The sequence below is a fragment of the Hemicordylus capensis genome, chromosome 1, assembly GCF_027244095.1.
Source record: "Hemicordylus capensis ecotype Gifberg chromosome 1, rHemCap1.1.pri, whole genome shotgun sequence".
Taxonomy (NCBI): domain Eukaryota; kingdom Metazoa; phylum Chordata; class Lepidosauria; order Squamata; family Cordylidae; genus Hemicordylus; species Hemicordylus capensis.
The window spans coordinates 161,424,259-161,449,991 of NC_069657.1; the positions used below are offsets into that span (position 1 = coordinate 161,424,259).

At 42.1% G+C, this 25,733-nt stretch overlaps 1 protein-coding gene across 5 annotated transcripts in view; it reads right to left on the bottom strand.

Moving 5' to 3' along the window:
• Positions 1-6,869: 6,869 nt before the first annotated feature.
• LOC128322856 (ropporin-1) overlaps positions 6,870-25,733 on the bottom strand; it is a 30,815-nt gene continuing 11,951 nt past the window's right edge. For 2 of the 5 annotated variants that reach the window (XM_053244969.1, XM_053244990.1), the window contains exons 2-6: positions 18,965-19,091; positions 16,704-16,821; positions 13,122-13,283; positions 8,860-9,038; positions 6,870-7,227 (exon numbers count right to left, since the gene is read on the bottom strand). In XM_053244969.1, coding sequence (XP_053100944.1) covers positions 7,161-7,227; positions 8,860-9,038; positions 13,122-13,283; positions 16,704-16,821; positions 18,965-19,080 — 642 coding nt within the window. In that variant the 5' untranslated portion in view covers positions 19,081-19,091 and the 3' untranslated portion in view covers positions 6,870-7,160. Of the gene's footprint in view, positions 7,228-8,859; positions 9,039-13,121; positions 13,284-16,703; positions 16,822-18,964; positions 19,092-24,356; positions 24,513-24,535; positions 24,666-24,728; positions 24,877-25,733 lie in introns of those variants that run through there. The other 3 variants (XM_053244951.1, XM_053244979.1, XM_053244961.1) reach the window with 3 other exon arrangements.

Here is a 25,733-nt window from a genome sequence, read left to right on the forward strand (position 1 = left end):
TATAGAGTTATAGTCCAACAACACCTAGAAAGCCTCATAAGAACAGCCCTGCTGGATCAGGCCCAAGGCCTATCTAGACTAGTATTCTGTTTCCCACAGTGGCCCACCAAATGCCTCTGAGAAGCCCACAAGCAAGAGGTGAGGGCATGCCCTCTCTCTTGCTGTTGCTCCCCTGCAACTGGTATTCAGAGGTATCATCACATCCTGTGGCAAAGAATTCCATAGATTAAGTACGTGCTGTGTGAAAAAGTACTTCCTTTTGTAGGTCCTAAAATTCCCAGCCCTCAGTTTAATAGGATGACCCATGTTTCTCATGTTGTGAGAGGAAAAAAAATTCTCTCTGTCTACACTCTCTACTTTATGCATAAAGTTACCTCTTTTCCAAACTAAAACGCCCCAGATGCTGTAGCCTTGCCTCATAAGTAAGGTGCTTCCTCATAAGGAAGTAGACCACTGATCATCTTGGTTGCCCTCTTTTGCACCTTTTCAAATTCTACAATGTCCTTCTTAAGATATGGTGACCAAACTGTATGCAGTACTTCAAATGTGGCCACAACATAGATTTGTCTAAGGGCATTATAATACTAGCATTTTTATTTTCAACCCCCTTCCTAATTATTCCTAGCATGGAATTTGCCTTTTCACAGTTGCTTTCAACAAGCTGTCCACCACGACCCCAAGATCTCTTTTCTGGTCAGTCACTGACAACTCAGACCCCATCAGGGTATATGTGAAGTTGGGATTTTTGCCACAACATGCATCTCTTTACACTTGATTACATTGAACCATATCTGCTATTACGTCTGAGTACCAGTTGCAGGGTACTCAGCCTCTGAGTACCAGTTCTAGGAGAGTAACAGCAGGAGAGAGTGGCATGCCCTCAACTCCTGCCTATAGGCTTCCAGTTGCATCTGATGGGCCACTGTGTGAAAGAGGATACTGGACTAGATGGGCCTTAGGCATGATCCAGCAGGGCTGTTCATATGTTCTTATGTTACCCACTCACCCAGTTTGGAGAGAACTCTTTGGAGCTCCTCACAATCTGTTGTGGATTTCACTCCCCTAAATAGTTTAGTGTCATCTGCAAGTTTGGGCACTTTGCTGGTTACCCCAACTTCTATATCATTTATGAATAAGTTAAAGAGCATTGATCCCAGTACAGATCCCTTGGGGACGTGTAGGTGCTTATATGCCAATGCCAGAAGCCTCCGAGCCAAGATGGGTGAGCTGGAGTGCTTGGTTACTAACACAGAAACAGATATAGTGGGCATAACAGAAACATGGTGGAACAGTGAGAACCAGTGGGACACTTATCCCTGGGTATAAACTCTATAGAAAGGATAGGGAGGAGCGCCTTGGAGGTCTACCTTATCTAACAAGGCAGAAAACCTAGGTGGACCGGAGTCCTCCACAGAAACCCTGTGGGTGACAATACAAGGCCTGAAAGGAAATGTGCTACAGGGGACGTGCTATCGCCCTCCGGATCAAAATGCTGACAGTGACTGGGAGTTGCAGGAGGAAATCAGGGAGGCTTCAAGGAGAGGCAGGACAGTAATAATGGGTGACTTCAATTACCCACACATAGACTGGGTAAATTCACAGTCAAGTCATAACCAAGAGGTCAAATTTCTAAATACGCTGAATGACTATGCTCTAGAACAGTTGGTCTTGGAACCAACCAGAGAGAAGGCAACCTTGGACTTAATCCTGAGTGGCAGCCAGGACCTGGTGTGTGATCTCTGCCTCATCGACCCTTTAGGGAACAGTGACCATAGTGCGATCAAATTCAGCATACATGTGGGGAAAGAATCACCAAAGAAGTCTAACACAGACACTTTGAATTTCAGAAGAGGAAACTTCTCCAAAATGAGGAGTATGGTGAAAAGAAAGCTGAAAGGGAGAATTGGGAGAGTCAGTTCGCTCCAGAATGCATGGAGTTTACTCAAAATCACAATACTAGAAGCCCAGTTAGACTGTATACCCAAAAGGAGGAAAGGTACCACTAAGTCCAGGAGGATGCCAGAATGGATAACAGGTACCGCCAAGGAAGCCATAAAAGGGAAGAAGACTTCCTTCCAAAATTGGAAGGCCTGCCCAACTGAAGAGAACAGAAAAGAACACAAACTCTGGCAAAAGAAATGCAAGGTGACAATAAGGGAGGCAAAAAGAGAGTTTGAGGAACATTTAGATAAAAGCATCAAGGAGAATAACAAAAACTTATTTAAATACATCAGATGCAGGAAACTTGCCAGGGAAGCGGTTAGACCTTTGGATAATGAGGGAATGAAAGGGATTATTAAGGAGGATACAGAGGTTGCAGAGAAGCTAAATGAGTTCTTTGCATCTGTCTTCATGGCAGAGGATACTGGGCATATACCTGTTCCTGAAACAGGCTTTTTAGGGATGGAGGCTAAAGACCTGAGTCAGATAGCAGTGACAAGAGATCTAAACTGTCTGGAAAAACTGAAATCTAGCAAATCGCCAGGGCCAGATGGCATCCATCCAAGAGTCCTCAAAGAACTCAAATGTGAAATTGCCTTGCTAAAATATATAACTTATCCCTGCAATCATGCTCTGTACCGGAGGACTGGAAAGTAGCCAATGTAACACTGGTTTTCAAAAAGGGCTCCAGGGGTGATCCAGGAAATTACAGGCTGGTTAGCTTAACATCTGTTCTAGGAAAATTGATGGAAAGCATCCTCAAGGATAACATTGCAAAGCACATAGAAGAACAGGCCCTGCTGGGAGAGAACCAGCATGGCTTCTGCAAAGGTAAATTTTGCCTCACAAACCTTTTGGAGTTCTTTGAGAGTGTCAGCAAGTGTGTGGATAAGGGTGATCCAGTTGACATAGTATACCTGGACTTCCAAAATCTTTCAACAAAGTTCCTCATCAAAGACTCCTGAGAAAACTTAGCAGCCATGGGATAAGGGGACAAGTACATGTGTGGATTGGTAACTGGTTGGAGGACAGGAAACAGAGGGTAGGGATAAATGGAGAGTTTTCACAATGGAGGGAAGTAAGAAGTGGGGTCCCCCAGGGATCTGTTCTGGGACCAGTGCTTTTTAATTTATTCATAAATGATCTAGAAGTAGGGGTACGCAGCAAGCTGACCAAATCTGCAGATGATACCAAACTCTTCTGGGTTGTGAAATCCAAAATGGATTGTGAGCAGCTCCAAAAGGATCTCTCCAAACTACGGGAGTAGGCAACAAAATGGCAAATATGCTTCAATGTTGGCAAGTATAAAGTGATGCACATTGGGACAAAAAACCCCAACTTCAAGTATGCATTGATGGAATCAAGAGAGGGATCTTGGGGTCATGGTGGACAGCTCGTTGAAAGTGTCCACTCAATGTGTGGCAGCTGTGAAAAAGGCCAATTCCATGCTAGGGATCATTAGGAAGGGTACTGAAAATAAAACGGCTAATATTATAATGCCCTTATACAAAACTATTGTGCAGTCACACCGGGAGTACTGTGTACAGTTCTGGTCACCACATCTAAAAAAGGACATTGTAGAACTGGAAAAGGTGCAGAAAAGGGCAAACAAGATGATCAGGGGCCTAGAGCACCTTTCTTATGAGACAAGGCTACAACACCTGGGGCTATTTAGTTTAGAAAAAAGATGACTGCGAGGGAGAGATGATAGAGGTCTATAAAATCATGCATATAGTGGATAAAGTTAATAGAGATAAATTCTTCTCCCTCTCACATAACACTAGAACTAGGGGTCAGCCCATGAAATTGATTGCCAGGAAATTTAGGACCAGCTAATGGAAATATTTTTTCACACACTGCATAATCCACTTGTGGAATTCTCTTCCACAAGATGTGGTGACAGCCAGTAACCTGGATGGCTTTAAGAGGGGCTTGGATAACTTCATGGAGGAGAGGTCTATCAACGACTACTGGTCGGAGGGCTATAGGTCACCTCCAGCCTCAAAGGCAGGATGTCTCTGGTAGGCCACAGGATGCCTATCAGTTGTAGGGGAGTAACAGCAGGAGGGAGGGTATGCCCTCAACGCCTGCCTGTAGACTTCCAGTGGCATCTGGTGGGCCACTGTATGAAACAGGGTGCTGGACTAGATGGGCCTTGGGCCTGATCCAGCAGGGCTGTTCTTATGGATCCCACTTCTTACTTGCCTCCATTGTGAAAACTGTCAATTTATTCCTACCCTCTGTTTCCTGTCCTTCAACCAGTTACGAATCCACACATAAACCTGTCCCCTTATCCCATGACTGCTATGTTTACTCAAGAGCCTTTGGTAAGGAACTTTGTAAAAAGCTTTTTGGAAGTCCAAGTATACTATGTCAACTGGACTATCTTTATCCACATGTTTGCTGACACTTTCAAAGAACTCCAAAAGGTTGGTGAGGCAAGACTTGCCCTTGCTGACGCCATGCTGGTTCTTTTATGTGTGTTACAATGTTGTCCTTGTATGCTTTCCATCAATTTACCCAGCGCAGAAATTAAGCTAACTGGCCTGTAGTTTTCTGGATCTCCTATTAATCCCATTTTGGAAACTGGAGTTATGTTAGCCACTTTCCAATCCTCTAGTATAGAGCCCAATTGTAGGGACAAGTTACATAGATTTTGCTAGGATATCAGCAATTTCACATTTGAGTTGCTTCAGAACTCTTGAGTGGATGCCATCTGGCCCCGGCGATCTGTTAATTTTTAGTTTTTCTAGACAGTTTAGAACATCCTCTCTCGTCACCTCAAACTGGCCCAGTTCTTCAGCCTCCAAGCCTGAGAAGCTCAGTTCCAGATGATTACATATGGTCAATATCCTCCACCATAAAGATAGATTCTAATAACACATTCAAGCTTCCCCACAGTCTTAACCTTCTTAATAATCCCTTTCACACCCTCATCATCGGGTCCAACCACCTCCCTGGCAGGTTTTCGGCTTCTGTTATAGTTAAAGAAATTTTTGTTATTCTTCTTGTTTCCTTACATTTCTTTTGCCAGAGTTTATGTTCCTTTCTGTTCTCTTCATTTAGACAGGAGTTCCATTTTCTGAAGGAAGTCTTCTTTCCTTTTATAGCTTCCCTACTTGTTAGCCATGCTGGCATCCTTCTGAACTTGGTGGTACCTTCCCCCCTTCTTTGTATACATTTCAACTGAGCTTCTAGTATTGTGGTTTTAAATAAGTTCCATGCTTTCTGGAGTGATTTGACCCTCCTGACTTTCCCTTTCAACTTCCTTTATACCAATCCCCTCATTTTTGAGAAATTTCCTCTTCTGAAGTTCAACACATCTGTGTTGGACTTGCTTGGCAATGCTTCTCTCGCATATAATCTGAATTGGATCACATTATGGTCACTGTTTCTCAATGGTTCTGTAACTCTGACATCTCACACCAGATCCTGGGCACCACTCAGGATTAAGTCTAAGGTCACCTTCTCTCTGCGGTAGTTGGTTCTGCAACAATCTGTTCTAAGGCACAGTCATTTGGCATGTCTAGAAATTTGGCCTCTCTGTCAGTACCCACATGTGACTTTGCCCAGTCAGTGCGAGGGTAATTGAAGTCACCCATTATTACAGCTCTGTCTCTCTTTGATGCCTCTCTGATTTGCTTCTCCCAACTCCAGGTCACTCTCAGCATTTTGATCTGGAGGATGATAACATCCTTAGTAACACGTTTCTTTTTGGTCCATTTACATCACCCATGTTTCTGTGGAGGATTCTGGTCCTTCTAGGTTTTCTAGCTTGTTGGATTCTATCCCTTCTTTATCATACAGTGCTCCTCTACCCCCCCCCCGTCTGCCCCTCCCTGTCCTTTCTGTAGAGTTTGTAACTCTACAGAAGAACACTGTCCCACTAGTTCTCACAGTTCCAGGTTTCTGTTATATCTATATCTATGTGCCTCAGGTTGGCCACTGCCAGATAGGTGAGAAATCGGTACTCAAATGCCAGGAAAGTGTAATACAGCAGTTTCCAAGTTCTTGCTCCACCTCACTCTTGGCATGTGCTGAGGGATAAGGCTGTAGCTCAGTGGTAAAGTATTTGTTTTGCAATGCATGCAAAAGGTCCCAGGTTCAATCCCTGGTATTTCCAGGTAGGTTTGAGAGAGACTCCTGCAGCCTGAAACTTTGGAGAGCTGTTAGTGTAGACAACACTGAGCTAGATGGTCCAGTGATCTGACTTGGTATAAGGCTGCTTCCTACATTCCTATCAACTTTCAGAACAAGATACGAGAAAGGGCACTTTGTAAGCCCCGCCTTTTCCTCTTCAGAGGGGCCATTGTGCATGTCAGCAGAGAGATGCAAGGGCCAGTTAGAACAGACAGATGGTTACTTTTCTTCTTACTACCTGGATCCAGCATGTGCATTTGTATGGAAGGACACAGAACAGTCAAGGCCCAGAAGCCTGGACAAATAGCTGTCAATTGTGTGGCAAGTTCCTCCCTGCTGAGCTGCAAATGGCTACTAACCCCAAGCTTTTTCTTCCTAGTGCTGAGAAACCTGCCACCTTTTGCTCCTTTGCGTGTGGGATGGAGAGAAGGAGCCTCTGCTTTGCAACCCTCCCCCCACCGCCCACCACAACTCACACGCCTCCTCCAACCTTAAGGCACTGCTTCCTAAATAGGCACTCTCAACTCCGATCACCACCACAGCTTTCGGTGTTATGCCTACAGCCCATGAAAAAGGTGGTGTACCCTTCTCACATTATATGCTGTTACTCACAGCACTGTACTGTTTTTTCAATGCCCCAAGACAGCCCCAGGACATGTGTGGATTGTTCCTAATAGGGAGGAGAATAATGGTTCTGGTTCATGGCCAGCAGATGAATGTTTGAAGTTCCCCACCAATTTCGCATGATAGCGCCCAAAAATTTGAAATGCAAAAAGGGGAGAAGGATGGACCTTAAATATATTTAATATAATAGGTTTATATACTACTTGGTAGTCTATGATATTTATTTGGGTGGACGTGTGTTTATCATAGCACCAGATATAGTTAACAGCAGACTGTGCTCTATTCCAGTAGCACCTTCTCAATCTATGTTTCCATCTTTCTTATTGGTTGCTTTGCCAAACAGTTTATTAATGGACATAAAGCGAAAAAAGAGACTGAGAGGCTGGCCTATTTGTAACTCCTATTCGGTCCTCTGTTTCGATGTCTTCCTACTAAGTGCATGATGTATCGAGATCTTACTCCAACCTGACTCGAGGGTTTTGAGTAAAGTCAGTGACCTTGATCAAGCCATCTGGCCCAATGCTGTGTAGAGAACATAAAAATACAGGTTTGCTCAATTTGTTCTAAATAAAACAACCATTCTAAACGTTTGTCCCTTACACCTAACTATAGCAAAATCTTCTGCCCATACAGATGTCACTCATGATGCCAGCCTCTTAGAAAATCAAGGAACAGACATATAGATTTTAAGAGAAACTGGGCCATGTAGTAATATTTGAAGATTGTTTCTTATTCACTCTGGTAAGCTTATGTACTATATCATAGACTATAAGTCAAAGAATTCTACGAAGTTGTAGCTTCACACGACATATTTCATATGAACATAATATTTCACAGAACAAAATATAAAACAGTAGCAATTTGAAAAACAAATGCATAATTGCATTTCCCCTGCTAACTGGGCAAAGAGGCAAATGCATAATCCCCTGCTAACTGGGCAAAGAGGCACCTTTTACTGTGGTGATTCTCTTTATTTAGCAGGGGGAGAGTAACTGGCCCTATTAACCCCCAGCACAGCACCTCCAGTGACTGTTGCTGGTGTCTATCTTGTGTTTTTTTTTAGAATGTGAGCCCTTTGAGGACAGGGATCCATCTTATTTATTTATAATTTCTCTGTGTAAACCGCCCTGAGCCATTTTTGGAAGGGCAGTATAGCAATTGAATCAATAATAATAATTATTATTATTATTAATATTATTATTGAACATATCTTGCCATCAGTGTTCAGTGCAGTGGCTGACATGTATGTAATGCAGCATGTGTACAAGCAGGCTCTGTGGGAATGCACGAGGGACCTGTGCGTGGCTCCCTCAGTCATCGTCCTCCACATGTGTTACTTTACAGCTTTGCCCACAATCTAGAAGCACTCTGGAAGGGAAGAAACATGATGCTGAGAGTCAGTGATGTTTCCTCTCTTGCAGAGTGCTTTTGGAGCATGGGCAGAGCTGGGAGGTTTCGCCTGCTGGCACAACTGTGCATGTGGAGGAGGACTTGGAGAGTTGCATATGGGGCCCTGTCATGTCCCAACAGAACCTTCTTACACATGTGGTTCTTTAGTCAGGAGGATGTCAGTCAGTAGCCGTAACTCCATGCTGTGACATGAAGCAGAGGAAAACGTTCTGAAACCCCCATGAAAACAGAGGACATTTTCTGTTCAATGATTAAAAACTGAGGTATGTTGAAATGGTGTATGTGTACTTGAGCTGAATCAATATGGGCTTATTTCTTTCCTCTTCAAATAAATGGTACATTAATATGTGCTTAATTTTGACGGATTGTACCCATGGGATTAATATGCAGTAGGAAGACACACACACACCCCAACAACCGCAAACCACAAGCAGCATAGAAAAATACATTATATTGAGCATTAGAATTAAGATTTTAGGAGATAGCATCAAATGTTGAGATGCATGGTAGATCAACACTAGAATTTTCCCAGTCTTGATTATTCTGTTTAATTTCTGGCTCTTATATGTACAGTCTCATTCATGTTCAAGGGACTTTGCTATATCTGTCCATTCCATTAAGTCACAAAGTAAAATCACAAAGTTAGCACACTAACCTTCCAAAGGGTTAGCATCTATTGTATAAATACACTCCTTTAATTACACTGCTTTAATTATACCAATTAGCTCTATTAAGGTTACTTACATCTCCTGTTCAATGTAATTCAGCATTCGGCTGACATGAGATGCTGAAATCTCCCCATCTACTTCAGCAATGTAAGTGTAGAGAAACTGGAAAGTACTGAAGGGGATACGTGCACACGGTCCAGTGTCACCCTCGTTGGATAAAACCTCACATATTATCTTCAGAGTTTTTGCAATAGTCTGTTTTTTAAAAAGAGAAAGTTTGAATTAGGAATAGAGTAACAAGTTTTGGTTTTATTTTCTTTCTTTCTTTCTTTTTCTTTCTTGAAATTCTACCAAAGAACTAAAAGCCATAAGTAGAATAGTGAGGATGCATTTATACTACTTAAGCGAACTGTCATATTTTCCTTACAATAATTATTGAACTATGATTCTTTGATGGACTTAGGGATCTAGCTGAACTCTCATAAAAATGCAATTCTTGGAGGAAAGCTTCCATCTATAGGGTAAATGTACAATGTACCAATTGGTACAAATGTACCAATACACTGCACATGATGAAAAGTCAAGCTAGGAGTGAGATCTTTGCTAAGGTGCTGAGAGGCACACATCATGGTAGCCACAGTGCAGAGTTAATTGTGTTTAAGCCCATTTCTTTAAGTGGGTTTAAGCACACTCTGATCTGTTTTGGATTGTGGCCAATAATTATATTCATGCTTACACACAGGATCTCTTTTTAGAGAACTCTGTGCTGAATTGGACAGAGGAGGCCATTCTGTAGAAGAGTTGATATCTGAGTTGCTTCTATCCAGTAAATTGCAGTTCCTTCCCTGTTTCCCTTTGCTCAATAGAAATTGTAATGTATTTTTTTTGCTATGCCAGCAACATTGTGTGTGTGTGTGTGTGAGAGAGAGAAACACTCTAAAGGGCTATTGTTAATTATCTATATAGTGCAGGTGCATGGCACTTTGCATATATAGAGTAAGACGACAGGTTCTATCTTGAAAGGCTCACAATCAAAATGAGACACAAAGGAAGAAGTGGAAGCAGGGAAAGACTGAGGAAGAATGTGCCATTATTTATCATGCACACTTACATAGCCTTAGTTACAGAGGGACTAATGAGTTGGGCCAGTTGCTTTATAGAAAAGGTGGGTTTTGACAAGAGACTAAACAGAAAATACAAATATTGTGCTAAGAATACATCAGTTACAGTGTAAATCTATTTTGACTGGGAGATTTTCTTTTGGTTCAAACTTACTGTGGGAAGAGGAGTTGGGGGGTGGGGGGGGCAAATTGAGTTGAACTAGTAAATGCATAGGAAGCAATGAGGTGGAAAGCAGATTTTGCCAGTTACACACTATTGAACATATTTACATGAAGGAAAAAAGCCACAAATCACTTTCTATTCGTTTCACCTGCTCTTTTTATGCTCACCTGAAGTCAAAATTTTCTGTGAAATCAGAATTATCTCCACAGCACCTAACTGTAATGTTACAAATAGAAGATTGTGACTTCAGGTGAGGAATAAACTGCAGAAACAGATGAATTCAAAAGCACAAACATGCCAGGTTAATAGGAGGTGCCCTTAGTAAAAACAGGCTGAGGGACAGGGGAGAAAGACAAAAAGTATGATCAATTACAGTAACTTGCTTTGAGAACCTGTGTTAATAATACACATAGTGATCATATGGATAGAAATCTCAAACAACTCAGTCATGGCCTTTATAAGACCAAATAATTCTATAGGTCACAGCTGACCTCAGGATATGCTCAAGACAAAAGTTCCAGTGAAGCCTCTTTCAAGCTGTGTAAATATGGCAGAATGTATAAAAAGCTGGACATTATGCTGGTCTGAGCTGACCCTCTCTTTGTTGCAAGTAAAACTACATAAAATATTACTTAGTTCATGCATAATTATGCTAATAACATGTAGGAATTAGTTACATGGTTAAGTCAGGTACATTTGGTTCAGTCAACATTTCTTTACTTATCTGGAAATCCTAGTAATTAATGGATGACTAACAGTAGCTAAGAGCTTACTCCAGTGCTAGACAAGCCAAATGCCAGTCCTCCCAAAGAATCATGTATTTTGTACAGTACTTTTTAATTTTGCAGCATTTGTTCTTATTTTTCTTTGCTCTTATTAACAATTCTGTGAGGTAGAGCTTACTAAACCCTGAAACTGCTATTACAAAAACAACAGATATTTATGTACCATTTTCAACAAATGTTTTCAAAGCAGTTTACATAGAAATAATAAGATAACAATTTCAAGTTCCTTCCCCGAGATGGTGCCTATACCTTAGAATGCTATGAGAAAGACTAGCACTGCTGTATCGTTTGCCCCTATCCTTTTACCTACACCAAATTAGAGTCCTGCTGCCCACAGCTGAGAGGAAGAGGATGAAAAGATGACCATGGAGGAATTAGGTGCAGCAGCTACTCTAAGGCACTAAGGAAAGCTGAATATCAGTTGAAGTTATCTTGATACAAGGACTTGGCAATCTTATTCTTGCCAATTGGTTTCCATGATGAAATGTTCTATACACACATCATCATTAGAAACACAGTCTCAACTCCTGCTATCTCACCTCATGCTTGATCATTCACAAGTAATCTATAAAAACCCATAAGGATGAAGCTCAGGATGAGGATACATGTATCACATTGAAGGTGTGCGGGGAAAACATCTGCTATAGAGTTCAACTGCAGGAGTTGTGCTGCTTCCGTGAGCTTTTCAAAACCCTTGGCTCCAGGAGTAAGCTGGTGATCTTAGCAGAAAAGAGCCCAGGCAACAACATAGGATACTCAAAGTGAGACCAACTTCCTCAAAGATTCATCGTCAAACCAGAATGTTTTCTCCTCTGACCTCAGAGTACATCTAAATGATATATGACACCTGGTTCTGGGGATACTTAGGAATAAGAGAATCCTTTCAAAGGAAGTGCATTCCTTAAGAAAATAAGTACCTGGCAACCCTAGGTTTGTTAAAGTGAGTGGAAGGAACCATCTGCTGTGTTCACTGTAAATGACACTAAATCCTCCTTAATATGAGTAGCCACTGATAGCACTACATTAACTGATCTACTGAAAAGCAACTTCTGCTAATAAAGCAGTATATTACAAAGGTTGCAATCTCATGCATATGTCTGTGGAAGCAAATCAAGGGAACTTCTTTTGGAATAAACTATAAATGTTAAATATTGAGCTATAAATATTAAAATAATGGAATAGTTATTGGGAAATAATTTTGGGCTATAAATATTAAAGTAATGGGATAACTTGCCATTTTCCACAATGTTTACTTTGGGAATTAAATATTGCATTTAAATAAAATTAAATATTGCATTTCTCCTAATATTGTTTGTTTCATTGAGCTGTGTGTGTGTGTGTGTGTGTGTGTGTGTGTGTGTGTGTGTGTGTGTGTAAAACAATCCTTTCTGTGGAATTAATGGAAGATGGAAATCTAAAATAATCATACATTTTTGTCTGGAGTTGGTGGCATTGGATAATAGAAAAAGGGACATAATTAGAAAAGTAAACATTAATATTTACTATGAATCTAGGCATTAGAGCAGTTCTACAATATTTGAGAATCACCATATTAGACACAGCTATTCCCAACAGTCCAGTATAGTGGTCCACCATGGTATGGAATCCATGGGGGTCAGGGTAAACTCACTTGGGAGCTTGTGTGGCTTCCAGGGAAGAAAAAACTAGAGAACAAGGCAGGACAACTTTCTTAGCTAGTTCAAACCAAAAAGAAGTAAGAGTCCAGCTACCCCGCTAAGCAGAGTCGTGAATCACCTGTGTGGCTTCTTAGGGTGTAAAGGGCAGATAGTTAGCTAGAGGGAAGGGGACAATTTGGTCACTGTGGATAGCCCTGGAGCATTGTTGGGCTAGAGCCCTTCATTTTTCAAGTGTTGCAAGTGAGTGTGGAAACCTCTTTCCCATTTCTACTCTGAATGAGGCCAGAATAAGTGCAAGAGGGAAATGAAGACATTCTCCCTCGGAAAGCAGATGGAATTCCTTGCCTTCATATAAAAGCTCAATAAATCTTCTGTTTTTGTTTCTTACTTGGGACTGCCAGAAAGGGAGGAGACTATCAAGCACCTGGCAGGCCCAAGCATTGCACTCAGGCAGCCTTTGGCTGTGTGGGTGACACATTGTGCAGGCCTACATTAGTACTTGGTCCTGGACTGTGAAATTACAAGTTGTCCACTTCATATTTCAGACACCACATTAAATTCAAATGCTAAATTTAAAATCAGCTATTTAAGAAATCTAAAGATAACGGAAACACATAAGAAAGTAAACTTACAACTCCAAGAGAGCTACAGGCCAGAGCTAAAAACTTGAGCCATTCAATTTCTTCTGTGAAACGCCCAACATTCATAACACTCTCAAACAAATCTGTTGGAAGATTCAGCACCTTCCACATCTGAGCTAATTCATCTACATGGACTATCAGTCTTCCACCAACCTGGAAATAAATAATATAAGTGAAGAAATGACTAGATTTTGTTGTTCTTTCCTGCCCCCCTCCCTTTAAGAGCTCTGGTCACCTTAATTAGCTCCAACAATCTTTGTCTTAGTTTAGTTTACAATATTTATAAACTGCTTTGCAACAAAAAGTTTGCAAACCAGTTTAAATAGCAGAGAAATGGGGGGGGGGGGATGATTCCTTGTTTCAAAGGGGCTCCCAGTTCTTAAAAAGGCACAATGGAGATAGCAGCAACAGTCACTGGAAAATACACTATGCTGGAATTCATAGGGAAAGTTACTCCTCCTCTCCTAAATATAAAAGAATTACTTACTTGAAAGGTGCCTCTTTGTCCAGTTATCTGAAGCGTTTCAAAAACAGCAAGCATTTTGTTTATTCTCTACGATACCCAAGAGCTGTAGCTCCAGGATTGCAAAACTGATATATATTAATTGAGATAACTGTACAGTCCTTAAAATGTTCTTGGCACATGTTGTATTCTGTACTGGTTACTACTGTATCAAAGCAAGGATATGTCACACATGCTACTGTATTCAACACTAATGATTTTAGTGGAAGCTGTATAGGATTTGGTGAAGTAGCCTTGCAATCACGATTCTATTCAAGTACTATTCCGCAGTTATGCCTACCGCCTTCCCAGGTTGGTGTGGGGGTGAGAAGATCATTGGGTCAAATGTGCACGGTTTCATCATGATTTGCAAATGTTTAAACATGCCTGATATTGCAACTGAGTTTTATTGATAAGGTGTCAAGCAGCACAAGCTTGCCATAGGCCTTTTGAAACCTGACCAAACTGGAGCTACTACTATCTTTTCCCAGAAGCCCACACATGCTGCTGTTCCTGCCTCCTGTACTGACTTGACCTTAACTAGGCTGAAAATTGCTAAGGGCAAATGTGCTTGCTTTAGCTGAGCCAGGAACTTACCAACCCAGCACTTCTTGTGTCTTCCTTCCACATGGCTACACCTTGTGGTAGACATTCTCTATTTTGGTTCTGGAAGGGCCAAAAAAAATGGAGAACCCTTCCACGCCACTTCATATTCCTGCTGTGTAACAGGAAGGAGCCAGCATGGTGTAGTGGTTAGAGTGCTGGACTAGGACCGGGGAGACCCGAGTTCAATTCCCCATTCAGCCATGAGACTTGCTGGGTGACTCTGGGCCAGTCACTTTTCTCTCAGCCTAACCTACTTCATAGGGTTGTTGTGAAAGAGAAATTCAAATACATAGTACACCGCTCTGGGCTCCTTGGAGGAAGAGCGGGATATAAAATGTATAAACAAACAAAAACCCTTCCCAGACCATCTCTTTTGACAGGGGAAAAATATACTCTAAGAATTAAGCTGGAGACCTGACTTTTGAAGAGTTTGCTACTTAGATGCATGGCATACTTTTGAATGCTGCTGGAATTTCTGTACTCACTGTCAGGCACTTTTACCAAATCCAGTTGCACAAAACTGCAAAGGTGTATCTGTTCTAATGGCCTTATGAGAAGTGTTCCAAATTCAGTAAACTGTGCTTTAATATGGCAAATATTTTAAGACAAAAGTTCAAGAGATTACACCAACTAGCTACATCCTTTCAAACTTCCTTCCACCATCTTGAAGTTGTTCACATGACCTACCGGGCGGGCTGGTGGGAGGGGAAAAGGCTCCATAAACCTTGCCTTCCCACCTACCCTGCTCTACTCCAGACGATCCTTGTTTTGCTGGAGGGAGAGCAGAGCATGCTCCCACACGATCAGCCCTGCTCCGTGCAGCGTGGAGCAGGGCGGATTGATCTGAGGCCGGCTGTGAAATGATGCACTGGGTAAAATGGTGCACTCGGGTCCTCTTACCCAGGTAAAAGTCCTGGACTACCTGGGAAGGCAGGGCAGGGACTGGCCTTGATCCCGGTGCGTCACACACGGTAGGCTGCCCAGGTAGGGCTGCCCAAGCCTGCATAGAGTTGCTTGTATGAACAGCCTCATGATGTGCTAGCCATGATCTGGGTAGGACAGCACACAATGTGCTTTTCCTCCATGCTCAGTATAGTGCTGGGTAAACAATGTTGACTGGCCACTGCTGTCCCAGTCCAGATTGTGGCTAGCACACAATCACTTTCCCATCTTCCTACTTCAATTTTTGCTGAGACACAATTGGTTCTTGGGAGTGCAGACAGGTCTGGGATTCTGGCTGGATGTTTCCCCTACTCAGTTTTTCATTGCATGAACGAGCCTGTTATATTGCTGGAAAAGGAAGGGTTGTAGTGCAGGGCTCTTGTACTTATATTGCAACATCTCCTGTATAGCTCCTTTGTGTAGCTGTACAAAACTTACTATTTCCCACCTATGATGTGTCTCCAGGAAAAGACCTGAGCAGGCTGTGCATAAGTGTTGTGACTGGTGGGTCTTGGGTATGCTGAAAAATTAGTAAAGTGGCTGTCTTGTGTGGATGCTCTGAGTGCCAAAATGGGCACATGGAAAATGTAGAAACAGGTTCTTGAATAAGGGGTGGATGGGTGGCCAAAATATTCATAAAACCTTTTAAAAGATCACTTCTGGACCCAAAAATCAGCAGGGACACAGGAATGCACATATGATGCTGTTCTCATGCTGCCTCTGAGTACTGGTAGGAGAAAGTAGCACACTGCTTTCACTTGGGTGAGAGTGAGGCTGAAGGGAAAATAACTGTCACTCAATTCCTTTCAGATGGGGCCTAGAGAGGGCTGTGCTTGAGGAGATGCATTTCCCCAGCTCAACTCCTCCCTAGATCCTATAAACTGTGAGGTAGCATTTGTCCTCTTAGTTTAGAAGACCACAGGGGAAATTGTCTTGTTGGATGCACACTCTGACCTTCACCAGCCCCTCTCTCCTGCTGTATCTTTTCACATGGTGAGAAGAACTTTTCCATGTTCCCCACATTTCTGACTTGTAATGGGAACATGATAAAATTCCCCTGTTGTGGATGACTGATATAATGACTAGTTCCACACATGGTTGCATGCACATTGTGTGCCAGGTTGTCACTTGGTAAGTTGTTACGTTCATGCTTTAAAATTTGAGCTTGGACACTGAATTGCATAGCAGCATCAGGAAGGTTGTACAACTAATCTGAACAAGAAATGCATTGAAAGGAATATTGAAGAACCATGGGAATCTTTTAGATAACTTAATATTTAATACTTTGGCAGCAGCCTTATAACTTTTCCCCAGTCACCAACTTGCATAATTGTATTCTCTCTGTATGCATCTTATCCAGTGTAAAGCAGCAGATGCAACACTAAAGGCAATTACATGGACCACATCCAAAATTGTAGCTATTTTAGTATTACTTGTGGCACTAAATAGTAGAGTATATATGCATTACAAACACTCAAGCCTCTTATGTACTTGCCCCAAAATGGAAAGGAGATGTTTCTTACTCTCTGGTGTAAGACCTTTAAGAGCTCTGGAGTAAGCTCTGCCCAGTTTGATAAAGGGACTCTTTCTGGTCGCTCTCTTACTGGAGGAACCTCTCCACGGGCCATAGCACTAAAATATCTAGATAGAAAGGCAAAACAGGTGTTTACATTTTTTTCAAACAGCTGTTAACTATACACCTGACTGGGATTTTTTGTCTAATTAGATTTAAGACTATTTGTTTTATCTGCAATATTTATAGATCATAAATCAGAGCTCTAAGTGGATCACAATAAGAACTCATACAACTACAAAACAATAGAACATAGAGTTAAAAGCACATAACCCAGAAATTCCATGTAACAGCTGCCTTGGACTCCAGGAAAGAATGGTGGGATAGAAATGCATTAAATATAATGGGATAACCCAGATATACATCCAGAGTTCTCTGGAGCAAAAATTCAAGACAAAGGTGAATGATAACATAAGAACAAACTTCCACATGCTCATGGGAGCAGGGTGATTTTTCCTCCAGCAGTAGTTCTTCATACCTTTCTGTGGTGCTTTATGGAGAAACTCCAGTACTGAGGGGAATTTCAGGGAACTGTGGGACTGCTACTGGAAGGGGGAGCTGAAAAACCTATGCAAGTGAAGTGCCATCCAGGGCATCCTGACCAGAGAACATCAGGAAAGAAAGCCAGGAGTACAAATAACCCAATCACTATTATTTCCTCTTCCCCTTCACAATAGCTTTCATTCCACAGCACATTTCAAACCATGTTTAATTTGAATTAAAGAGACTGACTTCCAAGTAGATTATACTGGCGCAATAGCACCAGTATAGTTAAGCTGGAGAATGTTTTCAAAGTTCCACTATTATAAGCCCAGAACATCCTATTGTTTATAAAATCAAAATCATTTCTCTCATCTGACTGGCAATCAGCACACATTTACTAGGTGACAAGAGATACCACCCCTGCAAATCTGGTGAAGATCTGTTGGAAAATGGCTTTGACAGAGCAGTTCAAAGTTTGTTTCTCTTTTGAATAGGGATTTAAAGGGTTGGCTACATTTTTTCCGACTGAAGAAATAGTATTTAAATGATTTTGTAGTCCATTTGCATAGTTTCAGCCTATAGCCTGCATGCCAGAAAAGTGCTTTTTGTATATCCCCCGGGACCCAATTGATGGTTATTTTACAATTGATCCTCAAAGTTGGGTTTTAAGAGGCAGAAAAATACACATTCATTGCTAAATAATCATGAGGTGGGATCACTCTGTTACTATTACTGAATCAACTAATTTAATTTACCTGCTTTTTTCAGGCAGGGAGGAGTATGACTTTATCTTAGTTAAAGATTTTACAAGGTTTTTGGTGTTCAGCATCAAGAAGTTCTACCTTGTAGTTTGGGTAAGCTCTTCCCCATAGCTGTTATACATATATCCGTGTTTTAATATGCAAAATGCTGGAAATATGGTCTTGGCTATCTGCTTTGGTAAACTGGAAAAATATGTTCCTTCATGCACTGTAACAGTATTACCTACTTTCCATTATTGTAGGTATATTGTAGAAATAATTGTAGGCAGCATTGTATGCTAGGGTATTGTGCACAGAACTGGCAGGGGCCGGTTCAAAGGCGGGGGTGGGTGAGGGTGCACTTACTCCTCCCTCCACTCCCCCCCCCACCGGCGCTGGGTTTGTAAAGGCCATCGGAGTGGCAGCATACCTCCTTGCCGCCCTGTTCCCTCCTTGGCCAGAAGTGCCCGGAAGTGTCGGGGGCATGTGTGTGCACACATCACACTCGCTCGCACATCCAACATGCGCACGAGCAAGCGCAATGTGCACATGCACCCAGCACTTGTGGCCACATCCAGCCAAGGTGGGAACGAGGCAGCAGGGTGGTATGCTGCCGCCCCAACAGAATCTTTACAAACCCAGCGCCTGTGGGGGGAAGTGGAGGGAGGGGTAAGTGCATCCTCTCCTGCCCTTAAAGTTGTCCCACCCTTGCCTTCGAGCCTCTGAACCCCCTGGTGTTCGAACCTGCTCGGAGGCTCGTAAAAGGGCCCCCGAAACAGGTTTGTGCGCATCCCTATTGTATGCCATGCCTCCCAGGTTGCTGCTTGGCCACATCCTCTACACATTTACAAGTATGTCCCCATTTTCACTGATTAAATGTTGGAGGATATGCAAGCTTAAAATTGCACAAGCAAACGTACATCTGACCATCTGCAAGTATAATACTGGATTTAGGCACAAGTGTTTTAGATAAAACTGTTAAACTTACTCGGAAGCCCATTGGATCAGATCTGGAGGCTGAGTCCGAATAGCAGCTTTTGTAAACTGCTTCAGCAAATCTGGAAGCTCCGGAGGGATGCATACTTGCTTATCTGTTTGTGGCATAATTACTGTGCCTGTTAGAAAAATGAAATTTTTTGCAACCTTGCCTGTTAAGTCTGGAAAGGGATAGCACAATAACCTAGCAAAGAAAACTGATTAGTTATTCTGTGAAAATTCTATTTTATCCCATAAACTTGTGTAATGACTTAAAATTGCCAAGATGGTGCTGTACAAATGTTGAAAAACAAAGACAGGTGGTGCAGTGCAACAAAAGTACACAGATTTGTACTGACAAACCTGTTACACTTAAGATCTTTTTAAAAAAATGATTTTACAAATCATTTTATATTTTGTAACCTTATATAATAGTATGCATCAGTGGTTTTCAAGTTGTGCCATCAATAAATTCTTCCAGCAACAATTTGTCTGCTAGAAGGAACTTCCACATGCCTGCCACGGAATCTGTACACAGAGCACAGATTTCCAGAATGCATTACTATCATTATTATTTACATCAGTACATGCAGGATGCTGTCAGGCTTACACACATAGAATGTACCCCAGAGTAGCTATGCCTTGCAGCTATACAACATTGGAGGGGAAGACTGACAAGCTTAAAAATACAGGGTCTCTGGTCACACATACAGAGTCTGCCATCATCTGGACTGACACTTCAGACCAAATAGCAGTTGGGAGCAAGGACAGTAGGCAAAATCATGATTCCCCTTTATACATGTTCACTGAGCATCTGTACAGGGTTATTGAGAAACTTGATTATGTCACTGAGGATCCACAGGATTCTTAGAAACTCAGTTTGAAAACCACTAGTCCTTACCATAGAAACTCCAGGCAATAAATGCTGTAGACAGGGCCGGACTGGGGGCACTGAGAGGGCGGTGGAATGTATGTGGGGAAAGCGCTGGGTTTTGAGCCACAGTAAGAAGGCACAGCAATAGTTAGTGTGGGTTCCAAGTGTAAGTGTTGGAACCAAGACCTCTGTTATGAGAGCTTGTTCTTAGGGGAAGTATAAATGTGTTCCCTTCCCCCTTGGTGGCCACAGACTGTGGCATGTATCTATGTGCTGCATAGACTATTTCCTTTGGGTAGAATTATATGAGTTAAGGCCATAGATAGTCAAGAAGCACTGTGACATGGTTAGGGAAACTTGAATATGGTTGCTTTTCAATTTCATGTTGCTGGTTTGGGAAAGCTCACTGGGGAAAGGTTTTGAGATCCCATATACCATAAGTGGTGTATCCAATGTTTTTTAGTTATAGGTATGTGGACATCCACTCCAGACTTAGAATTTATGCTTTTTTGATTTTACAGTTATCTAAGTTGTCTCTGTGTTGGAAATAACCTGAATAAATGGCACAGGGTACTTCATGCTTAAAATATTTTGAAAAAGATTTTTGTTAACAGCTCATGTGCTTTGACAACTGCCTATATCCATTCTTGATTCAAGAGGTGGAGGGAGCTTTTCTTCTGGACAAATGCTTGGTTTTGAATGCTTAACTGTGAGCTGCCTATCCTACAGTAGAACCTCAAATATGAACTTTTGAGGTACAGTTTTTAAAAAATCAGGGCTTGCTTACTCATTGTTTTCATACACAATATTGTTGCTACTCTCAAAGCAGCCTCTGAGTGAATAACAGCAGACTGCAAATTTGTATGCTTATTTTAGTTTAATGTAATTTATCAACTTCTACTTCTGGATCAAAGTCAAACTGTGCATTTAACTGCTTTTTATTATCTTGAAAAGCCTCTTTAGGGAGGGGGCAAGTGATAGCGTAAAAGTGAGAGAAAAGCGAAGTCCTTTTCAGCCCACCATTTATCTGCTCTAAATAACTCCTTCTTAATGTGGCTTTTCAAAATACAGTACAGGGAGTTATTCGCACATGGCTTCATGCTGTGGGGTAAATCTTGAGCAAAGCCATGTCGAATCACACTCGTGGCATTGAGGGAAGAAGCCCCTCCCTTCTGCTCTCGGTTTTTGTTTTTACAAGTTCACATGATATGCTTCCATGTTTTCCTTCAAGCCAATGGGGGGGCGGGGGGAAGAGAGAGATTACTAAAGAGCTACATCTGCATTTCAAAGACAGTATCTCTCTTATCATGCTAATGATTCTATGCCAGTGCCTCTCCCTATTTGCTTTGGTATTTTCAGAAAAAGTAGCTTAAAAACAGCATTTTAAAAACTTGGAAACACCTCGAGATAAGCTAGAATTTTCAAGACAAAACTCGACTTATGTGTGGAGTGGGCCCAAGGATCTTGAAGGGACTTTGGGGTAAGTTTGGCTGATGGGTGAACAAACACACACTCTCTCTCCAGAAGGAGATTTGGGGTAGAAGCCCTGTCTGTAAAGCCTCCAGGTGGCTATAGTTACATAGATTTTCGGGTTAGATGTGGCCCTTAGCACGCACAGTCATGATGTTCACTTGAATCATTACGTTTTAGGGAATGTTCTTATGCTCACTTACTTAAGCTCAATTAGCCAAAATGTTTAGCCATCTTTTGTTCAACAGCTGAAGTGACTACTAATACACAGTAAAATGGCAATTATCTCATTTCTCGCAATACATATTTATATGTTATCAGTTTATCGATGGGTTTAATCTCAGATTCATTAACCTATGCTTTCAAAGTCACCCATTCAGGTTTGAAACCCTGCATCACCTTTCACATTTTAAATCTTTAAAAGCTCTACTACTCCTTTAACACTTAAATTATATTGGCTGCAGATTATAGTGTGTAAAGGGCCATTACGTTTTTCTTAGATCTCAAGAATGTCAAAGACAAGCTGTGAGGGGGTAGTATTCATCCCGACAATTGGTATTATTAGAAGTGAGGGAAGATTCTGGGATGAAAGAACTATGAGAGGAAAACAGGTTGAAGAAAGGATCTTTGAGATTTGGTGATGGCAGGTGTATGGAGTGTGTGTGTGTGTGGGGGGGTCTGCATAAAGTACATGAATGGGTGCTTTCATAGAGTTGCCATGACCTCTGGAATTCTGGGTTTCACCCAGATTTCAAGCATTTCACCCAGATTGCTTAACCCACCTGGATTTGCCCGGATTTCAGCTTGCATTAAAAAACAAAAACAAAAATACACTAAGCTAAGCTCTAGCCCTTGTAGAAGTGGAGTTAGGGAGCAAAACATGCAGACACTATTCTGCTCAATCGCTGGACTTGGATTAAGAGAGGAAGAGTACAGGATGCTAGCTGGGAGGGTTTTACCTTTACAAGTACAGTAATTCCCTGAGGAATATTGTCTTGTTTGTTATCAGCAGGGGATCTCTTTCAGGCAGTTGAAAGGATAGCTTGCTTTTGATGTGAATCACTACCTGCCTACTAGGCTGTGTATTGTAAAGTTTAAGGACTTTCCTGGCTTTATGTTCAATGCATGCCTACTTAGAAATAAGCAATGTTGATTGCAATTAGATCTTCTCTCAAATAAGTGTGTACAGAATTGCAGCCTTAATTAAAAAGCTGTGCTTTTTTTTTTCTGTTGCCACTGTTAATATGTCAAGGAAAATGGTCAGGCGAAGATATCCTTCCCCAACTATTGTTGGTAGATATGAAGAGCAAATACAAATCAACTGAAAAGTGCAGCTGCTAATTTGCATACGGAAAATTATTTGCGACCCAATTTACATAATATGCAAATTAGGCACCCGGATTTGGAAAGCCAGAATATAGCAACCTTATGCTTTCAGAGTTATGAAAACTTCAGAGTAACAAACTCATTCTGTTTCTGGTGTAATTACTAGCTAAAATGTAAAACACCTCAAATTTTGTGACCTTAAACAAGTTCAGCTGTAAACCAGAATTTACTTTAGGATGCAAAACTAAGCATGACTTGAATGAGTATAGGGCTCCCCAACTGCTAAAGGAAAAGTTAAATCTGTCTTAGACTTCAGAATTTGGAATGGGGAAGGGCATCTATAGGACACTTTAAAGAAAAATGTCCTTCTGCTGAAGTGTAATATGTAAAAGTAAATAGCACCTTGATTTTTATAAGTCATGTCGTCTAAATTTTAGCCACATGTCTGCTGGTGATAGAAAAATAGGAAGATGGGCCTTGAGTTAAAAGATACATGTAATTACAAGAATATAAGAAGAGCCCTGCTGGGTCAGGCCAGAGGCAGATGTGGCATCCAGATGCCACTAGGAAGTCCACAAGCAGGGCCTGAAGACAATAGCCCTCCCTTGCTGATACTAGGGATGTGCATGGAACTGGGTGGGTGAGGTTCAAAGGCAGGGGGAGGTACTGTTTTAAGGGCAGGGAGGGTGCGTTTACCCCTCCCTCTGCTTTCCCCCTGCCAGCACTCCGTTTTTCCAAAGTCCATTGGGGCAACAGCATACCTCGCTGCCGCCCCATTGCTGCCTTTACTGGAAGTAACCAGAAGTGTCTGATGTGCCTGCTCATGTTGGGCGGGCACTTGCGCACGTCGTGGGCATGTGCGCACACAGCATGCGCAATGTGCACCTGGCGTGCACTGGTGCGTTGGATACTTCCGGTAAAGGCGGTAATGGGGCGGCAGGGAGGTACACTGTTGCCCCGATGGACTTTGGAAAAATTGAGTGCTGATGGGGGGAAAGCGGAGGTAAGTGCAAGGGGGTAAGTCCCTTCCCTTAAAACAATACCCCCTCCTTCAAACTGGCAGAATCGCCCACCGTTCAAACCAGTTCAGAGGCCCATAAAGGGCCTCCGAACCGGTTCCTTGCACATCCCTAGCTGATACCAGTAATTGCTGGTATTCAGTAGCATCTCACCTCCATAGATGGAAGGTTCTGCTTAGCCATCATCCAATTGCCACTCCAAAATAAAAGCCAGCAAGTAAAAAGATCTTGGTAAGATAAGAATTGTACAAGGTGAGTTTTTTACAGAAAGTTTTGCATTCACACTATCAAAAACTGTTGTATCTGGATTTGGGAGTCCGGGTTTTCGGTTGTATGGAAGCATGGTTGGAGGAAAAGCTCCCAGGTTTTTCTCCTACCTTGCTTCCACACAACTGAAAATTGAGAGCACATACAGCTCCCAAACCTGGGTAGAACAGAGTTTTTTTGACTGTGTGAATGACCTCAGCAAGCGTCATTGACTCCACTCTCTTGAGCAGCCACTTTGATGACTTCTCCACCCAACCCCATTACTCTCTCGTGGTTATTTCCCTCTACAAATGGACAGCTGTTGTCGCCTCATACTATTCTCCCCTAATGACAATTTGTCGCCAGTTTCTTGAAAATGGCTTTGCATCCAACAGCCTCTGTTTGCTGTCAGGGATAAGTGAAATGGATTCAGAATACTTTCCCCCTTGTTTCCCCCCTCCCTCAATTACCGGAGGCTGAGGGGACTCAGCCTCTTAGTGAAGATCACCCAGCCGCTGTTTTGGGACAGTCACACCAGGCTCTATCGGGGGCTTCACGCTGCTTCGACCCAAGATGGGCCCTTGCACTAACTCAGTGCTGGGCCCTTTGTTTAACTGCAGCTCTAGGTATCCTAGCAACCAATACTCACCTCACAAAGACACTGATTCTGGTAGCTGCTCTTGCTGCCAATAAGCAGAGAGAGATTTGAGAAGGTCATGGGGTTCTCCCTGGGGAATTAAAAGAGCTAGGGGAGCCTCAGATACTATCTGTAAGGCTGGTATTTCATCTAATTTCAGGGCTATGCAGTATCTCTGAGATAGCCCAGAAATCGGTGGACTTACTTGGCTCAATACTATCACATCGCTCTGTGTGTGCTTTTCCTGGCATGGAAATCTACTGGAAGAATTCTGGGTTTCAATCTAGTGACATCCGGCAGTATGCTTCTTTTGCAGGCTGTAGAGGCTCAAATGGGGTATAGCAGGAAAGAAACCTATGTGACAAGAATTCAAGTCACAGGGAGGAAACCACATTGTTTTTATGGAGGAAAGAATGGCTTCTCATGAGGGATGTTGCACAACTCTCTTAGTGCTGTGTGCATGTGGCAACTCAAGGATTGGTAGTCTTTTTCTCTTTCTCTGAGGCATCAAATGGCTACAGTACACATAATACATTGAAAAGAGCTGGAGATGAACTCATACTAGAGGACCAAGAAACAGTTTCTTAGGGGGAATTCAGTTAATTCGTCTTGCCTGCCAAACTCCCAGCCCTATGTGCCATGTGCCAGCTCTGTATTGTGGCCTGTCATCATGTGCTTGCCCTTGATAAAAACCCTGCTTTTGTAGCTAACAATTAAGAAAGTTGGTAACATGGGCTATTTCTGTAATGTCTAAAAGAAACTTGGACTAAGGTTGCCTTTTCTTCCCCCACTGGCTGTTTCTGGTTGCCAAATTTAGTTTCCACTATCTTAGCGTTGAGCCTAAGCTGAAGAGAAACTGGATAGGTGACAAAGAACTGCACAGCTGGGTTAAAAGTGGCTAATGGTAATGCTAGCAGTTGATTTGTGAATCTGCAAAGAGCTGAAGCCTTTCTCCAGTATGGCACTAGCTGCTCATAGTGGCTAAAAGTGGGAAATATTAGTTAGGAAGTCCCTGAATCTCTGGCATCTTGAGTGCATTAAAGAAGGCCCCATTATCGATTTCCAGGTAGTGGTGAAGCTGGAACTAACCATAGTATAAGATACTGTGCCATGTCTACAGGTGAAACTCGGAAAATTAGAATATCGTGCAAAAGTCCATTAATTTCAGTAATGCAAATTAAAAGGTAAAACTGATATATGAGACAGACGC